This window comes from Echinops telfairi, unplaced genomic scaffold (genome assembly GCF_000313985.2).
Source record: "Echinops telfairi isolate 266 unplaced genomic scaffold, ASM31398v2 ScPeMD7_70;HRSCAF=299, whole genome shotgun sequence".
Taxonomy (NCBI): Eukaryota; Metazoa; Chordata; class Mammalia; order Afrosoricida; family Tenrecidae; genus Echinops; species Echinops telfairi.
This window is the reverse complement of record NW_022103968.1, coordinates 18,767,378-18,773,785: the sequence shown is the minus strand read 5'-3', so window position 1 is coordinate 18,773,785 and position 6,408 is coordinate 18,767,378. Positions and strand designations below refer to the sequence as shown.

Here is a 6,408-nt window from a genome sequence, read left to right as displayed (position 1 = left end):
CGGGGTCATCACCACATGAGGAACTGGATGAAAGGGTTGTGGCATGAGGAAGGTGGAGAACCACTGCCCCAGATCGAGGCAGTCTGACCAGGAAGAAGGCTGGTGACTTGCTTCTAAAGTCAGCCAAGGGAAACCCAGGGGATCACAACCAACCATGAGGATGGCACGGGGCTGGGCAGTAGTTTGTTCCATTGTGCATGGGGGTCGCCATGAGTCAGCTCACCACGGTATGTTCTCAGACTATCAGGGGACAGCCTGCCATGAGCAACATCTATGAAGCAGGCTTCCGTCTGCCATGAGCAACATCTATGAAGCAGGCTTCCGTCTGCCATGAGCAACATCTATGAAGCAGGGCGATTTCTTCCGTCCGGCAGCCCTGGGTGCTATCGCCCTTCTCACATGCTGCACATCCTGTTTGTAACCAGATGATATCAAATATTTCTTTTTATGTTCTGGATTTTTATTTTATCTTTCTGCTTCAGTCTTATAAATGGGCACCCTTACAGTCACTGTCTGGGGAAGGCAGCTGCTGGGACTGTCTGGGGTGGAGGGAGAGAGGACACGACCCATGCACCCCAGCCGGGCTTCTTTGATCCCCAGTTCCCACAGCGGAAGGCGGGCGCTGGCCGCGTGGTGCACATCTGCAACCTCCCGGAAGGAAGCTGCACGGAGAACGACGTCATTCACCTGGGGCTGCCCTTTGGGAAGGTCACGAATTATATCCTCATGAAGTCCACTAATCAGGTAGGTCCGGGCGCTTTCACACCGGGATGTTTGGGCGAGACCACACACTGGGGAGAGCTCGGTCTATCTTTTTATTTTATTTTTATTTTTTGTGGAAGTGGTTTTAACATAAGGAGGCGACACGCCACTGATCTCTTGATGGTACTCCACAGAGGTGGCGTTTTGTTTCCTCGCTCTCTCTTTAACCCTTGGATGGGTCCTTTTGCGAAGTACCCGGAGTGGAGGTGGTGCTTTGGAAGAGGGTGCTCGATGGAATAGGCAACCTGACTGGCCCCCCCAAAGAGAAATCTGGGGACTTTAGTCTCTCACTGGGTTGCCAGCCTCCTGCCCAGTTTTACCTTCTTAGCTTCTCATATCCAATGGCCTGAGTCGGTCCAGAACTGGCTGCAATGGGCACTTTTACTGCTCCTTACCATTAACCACTAAGGCTCTGGGTCCTTGGAGCAAGAGACCCACTGGGAATTGACAGACGTCAGCGATGTCTAAGGAGCTGAGGAACTAGGAACTCTTACCCCGGGAGAAGCAGCTGAACATTCAGGACTGTCTGTTTTCCTTTCTAAAGTCAAAGGGGAAGTTTATATCACAAGGAGTCCAAAATCAGAACATCTTAAAAACAGACCATGTTTTTTTTTCTTGATGAATCTGAGGACTGGCCATAGGACGAATGACTGTCTTAGCCAAGGCCTGAACTTCAGAGACTCGGCCACACCAGCTCATGCACGGTCTTCCTCCATCAGCCTGCGTGTTGACCCCTCTCTCTTCGTCTGTGTTAGACTTGCTAAGTGCAGACATTTTGTTTGGGTAAATACACAGGCCCTGAGATTCTCTGGCTTCATATCAGCGCCACCTGACAGGTAAGAGCTGGAGGTGCTACCGTGTTTGCCTTCAGGAAGAGACCCAGGACCGCGGAGCGGCGGAACTGGAGAGAGAGCTCCAGAGAACTTTGACCTCTGAGTCGTGCACACTTGTGCTGTGACCGCGTGGAGAAAGGCTGTGCATTTGAAATTCAGCCAGACGTGCGAGGGGGGAGGGGGCTTGTTCAAACTGTTAGGAATTCTGCCCAGAAATGGTCAGTGGCTCCGTGGCCACAGACCTCTCCACACGCCGTACAAACCAAGCAAAGCGAAGAAGCCCAAGCAGCTGCTGGCACAGCAGCGCCTGGGGCTGGCTGACCAGTCCGTCCAAACACTGCCCTTAGATGGAATGGAAAAGCCCTCTCTTTCTCCGTGTTTTATTAGAGCGGTTACATTCGGAGGCCGCGTGCGGTGGAAACAGGATGGGGTTTCACCTCTTTCTCTCACGCAGACACAGCCTGGGGGTTGATGGGCCCCCGATTGGGAGAGTGTATCTCTCTCTTTGTAAAGAAATGGAAATCTTGGGACACAGGAGCTTGCAATGCTGCCCCTTACCATACCGTCCCCACTACCCTGAAGTCCTCTCCGGCTCACAGTGCCCCTGATAGGATGGGATGGCTGGGGCTCTCGACCTTATGGGAGGGGATGCCTCATCTTTCTGCCAAGGAGCGGCTGGTGGATTTGAACTGCTGACCTGTCGCTAGCAGTCCAGTGCTTACCCAAGACCATCACCAGGCCTAGTCTTCCATTTTAGGCACCAACAAACTGAGCTTTTTGAGGGTCAGTCTGGGGCCGTATGTGCAACAGACACTGAGGAACTGGGGGTTAATGGACCCATCTCCACCCCCTGCCCCCCAGAGGCTTCTGTGGCCTAATGTATCCCTAGCTGGATATACATAATCAAGGGACAGTATGGGAATGAGGAGAGGGGTCGTCTTAGGATCTCTTTGGGTGACATTAATACATTGCTCTCTGAGCAGATGAGATCAAAGAGAGTTCTTCCTTGGGCTGAAGTCTTCCCTTTTTATTGAGGTATGAAATAGATGCTCTAAAGTGCACTAACCTTCAGTGGACAGCGCCATTAATTTTCTACATGTGTGCGCCGTGTTATTACCACCCAGAATCAAGATACAGGGCGTTTCCAGAAAGCCAGAAGCTCTTCATGCGGCTCCAACCCAGTCTGTCCCCCCACCCCTCGAGGGAAGCACCACTCTTGACCCCTTCAGCACCCACTCCTGCGGCCTGTTCTTGGCGGACCTTCATCACAGTGGACTCCAGCCTTGCGCTCTATTGGGTTGCAGACATCTCCGTGTGGAAGCCCACCATGTTGTCCCTCCCTCTTCCCTAGGCCTTTCTGGAGATGGCTTACACTGAAGCTGCCCAGGCCATGGTCCAGTATTACCAGGACAAGTCCGCGGTGATCAATGGTGAGAAGCTGCTCATCCGGATGTCCAAGAGATACAAGGAACTGCAGCTGAAGGTAAAGCATTCTTGAGTCGACTCATGCGTTTCACAAGGATCCGCTGGGCTGCTCCTTCTTGTCAGGTGCTGGTCGAAGAGGGCAGGTGGGGGTCAGAGGGTACTCACTGCGTTTGGGGGCCTCACGTGGGAAACCACACCCAGAGAAGTGCTCCCTGAGGGAAGAACCTATTGGAACGAGGTGCTTCAGACACAATGGCGAGCGACGTGGGGCCGAGGACAGTTTTCCAGAGAGAGTGGCAGCTGTCCTGGGTCTTGAAGGCGAAGACAGAAGGGCAGCGTGGCTGGTTTTCAGTGGTGGGCGTTCTAGGCACAGCTCCCCCCAGCATACAGCCCCTCTCTCTGCCCGTCCTGGCTTCACTAGCCGTTCCTTCCTCTATCACCACCTCAGGCTCTTATGCCCTCCTTTCTCCCTATGTGTGTTCTAAATAATTTGAAATGTCCCGTGGCCTCATCCGCTGGGTTCAAATGAACTCAGAGTTTCAGAAATGAATTCACGCGATTGTAGACTGTGTTTTGGTGTGTTTGTTTTGTTGGTTCATTTGGTGGAAGTGCTCTTCATTGTTGTTTCTCGTGAAGTATGTTGACAGGAAATTGGCTACATTATACGAACACACAATTGAAAAGGTAATCCTGGGCGCAATCTCATTAAACTACCGCCAAAGTGAAGGAGCAGAGCACTGGCAGTGCAGTCAGATCATCTGACTGTGGGCAGCCTGTCCCCCGAAACAAAGCCGAGAAGGCAGGAAGGGGCCGGAAGGGCAGAGGAACGGAAATGGGGAACCCGGGAAGGAGTAAGAGTGCTGTTAACTCGGAGGGCGTGGCCATGTGCGGTCAGAAACAGCATGTGTTCAACTGACTGACCAGAAGACGAGCTGCTTTGCAAACTTGCACCCAAACCACAGTTAGAAACACCACCACTGCCCACCCCCCCAAAGGTCTCGTGATCAGCCTCTCCCTCCCCGCGTCCTGTGCGAGGAGACTAAGCATCTCGTTGTTTTACCGGAGAGATCCGCCAGGAGTTTGCCTGCCTTTGAGCGCTACACGCCTGACATCTTCCTGTTCTTTCGTGTCTTGCTGCGTCCCATCACATGTCATCAGTGCTGTTGGATGTCTCTACTGACTTTCAGCGTTAAATTTCCATTAGATGACGCTCCCATTTCCCCCTTCACCTGTGGATGGACAATGTGGGTTGCCAGTTTTAGGATCAGAGGGGGCTTTCAAAAGTTCGTGGAGAAACGGAATGAAAAAATAGGGAAATTTTCCGTGAACTTTTTGAAGCCCCCCCCCTCTGTTTGGGAAAGAACTACTGTGAACAGTCTTGAAAATGTTAGCCAGGTACACGTGGGCATCGGCATATAACAGAGGTATATAACGAAGAGGAGAGTTGCTGGATCACAGTGCATGTTTGCCCTCAACTACACTAGATCATAGCAAGAGCTTTTTCAAGCATTATAGCCCCAATATACTCTCCTACTAAGAGCTTATGAGAAGCTCGCATTCTTGCTATCACTTTATCTAAAAAAAATTTTTAAATTTACTTGGGGAGAGTTGAATGGTATATTGTGATTTTATTGAAGTCTTTTCCTGATTACTAATTGAAGTTGAAAACTTTAATAGATTTATTGGTATTTATCTGGATCTTCTGAGACATCTCTTTTCAGATATTTCCCCAGGTTTTTCTTTGGGATTGTGTTTTTCTTACTGGTTTGTAAGAGCTCTCAAGTACCTAAGTCATTAAATACTTGGATTTATTGCAATTAGGGCCACTGTTGTGCTTCGGCCGACTCTCTTCGTTTGTGCTGGTCACTGTTGCACTGCACAGCGTTTGCCCGGGTCACGTCTGCCCGTCCCACATTTACTCAACGTTCATTTTGTTCAACAGCCACAGCCCTTAATTCACTGTAAAGGCTGAAATCAGAGACAAGAACTCAGTAGTTATTTCTAGCCGGGACCAGCTTTCTGACAAGTCTACAGCTGTGGATGCCAACCGGGTGCCAACAGCGGGATTTTGCTTTGCTTGCATTATTGCTTCTGAAGTGCTTTTGCCAACAGCTCTGCTTCAGGCAGAACCAGATCCCCCCCTCCCCACGGGGGCCCCCCCACCCCGACGAATGAGATCCCATTACTTTTCTCAGACAAAGATCCCGCCTGCCTTGCTCTGTGCACAGCCAAAGGTCCTGCTCTTCTGAACTCTCTCCTGGGGGATAGAATAGAATTTCTGCGATGCATTCCCAGTGGACCTTTGGTCTCAAATGAGATGATGTCATACGTTTCTAATTAGGATTAAGAGCAGTCATCAACTTCTTAAAGTACCAACCCAGGGTGAAAAACAACAACATAGGTTAAAGAGGTAAGAGAGTCTGTACTCAGCAGTTGCTTAGTGAATGTCCCGCATGACTGGACGGATGCCTGGGATAGGGAGGGAGGGGGCCAGCTTGCTTAGGAGCCCGCAGTCTGGGGAGAGGGGAGCCATATAGTCAACAAGCACATCCGTTTCAATACATGTTCTTTCTTCTGGAACTCCTTGATATCAGCTCCCCTCTATCCCCTCCCTCTGCTACCCCACCCCTCAGAAACCCTTATTCTTTTTTTCCCCTACAATAGCTTTTAATTCTTCTTTGGCCGTCCTTATGCATTGTCTAACGTTCACATGCAAGAGACAATTGAAAATATCATGGCTTTAGAACAGGTGCACCTGAATACTCAAAGTGATATCTTTGCCTTTTAACACATTTGAAAGGGTTTCTTAAAAAAAAAAAAAAGGCAATATATTTGCCCAAATACAATATGTTGTTTGGTTTCTTGGCTGCTCCTTCCATGAGCCCTGATGGGGGACCCAAGTGAAACGAGATCGTTGACACCTTCAGGCTTTTCGCCCTTTTCCATGCCGTGGTGTATGGGTCTCGTTGGGAGGGTGTCTGCTCTCTTGATGCAGGGGAGGTGGAATGCACTGAGTGCTTCAGGTTCTTAGCGCTTTCAGCAAGTGAGGTGGATTAGCCTGCCTTGTATGAGTCTTCCTCCAATCCTAGTCCAGCTTCTTCAATTATTTACTCAACATACAGATTGAATAAATATGGTGTGTCCATCCTGACATCCACCCTTGCTGACTTTACACCATACAAACTCACTTCCATTGAGTCAATTCTGATGCAGAAGAACTCTGTAGGACAAGGTCAAACTGCCCCTGAGGGTTGTTGAGGCTGTAAATATTTACAGTAGAAAACCTCATCTTCCGGGGAAATAGATCTATGAGCCTACATTTATAGGTTTAGTATTAAGGTAGCAGAAGGACATTGGCCTCCACTCAAGTACTCCCTCAACACAAGAA

At 49.9% G+C, this 6,408-nt stretch overlaps 1 protein-coding gene across 3 annotated transcripts in view; it reads left to right on the top strand.

Annotated features, from left to right (window-relative positions):
* RBM20 (RNA binding motif protein 20) overlaps positions 1-6,408 on the top strand; it is a 179,595-nt gene that overhangs the window by 130,485 nt on the left and 42,702 nt on the right. For all 3 annotated transcript variants that reach the window (XM_045291436.1, XM_004701284.2, XM_045291437.1), the window contains exons 6-7: positions 601-744; positions 2,947-3,078. In XM_045291436.1, coding sequence (XP_045147371.1) covers positions 601-744; positions 2,947-3,078 — 276 coding nt within the window. The remainder of the gene's footprint in view (positions 1-600; positions 745-2,946; positions 3,079-6,408) is intronic.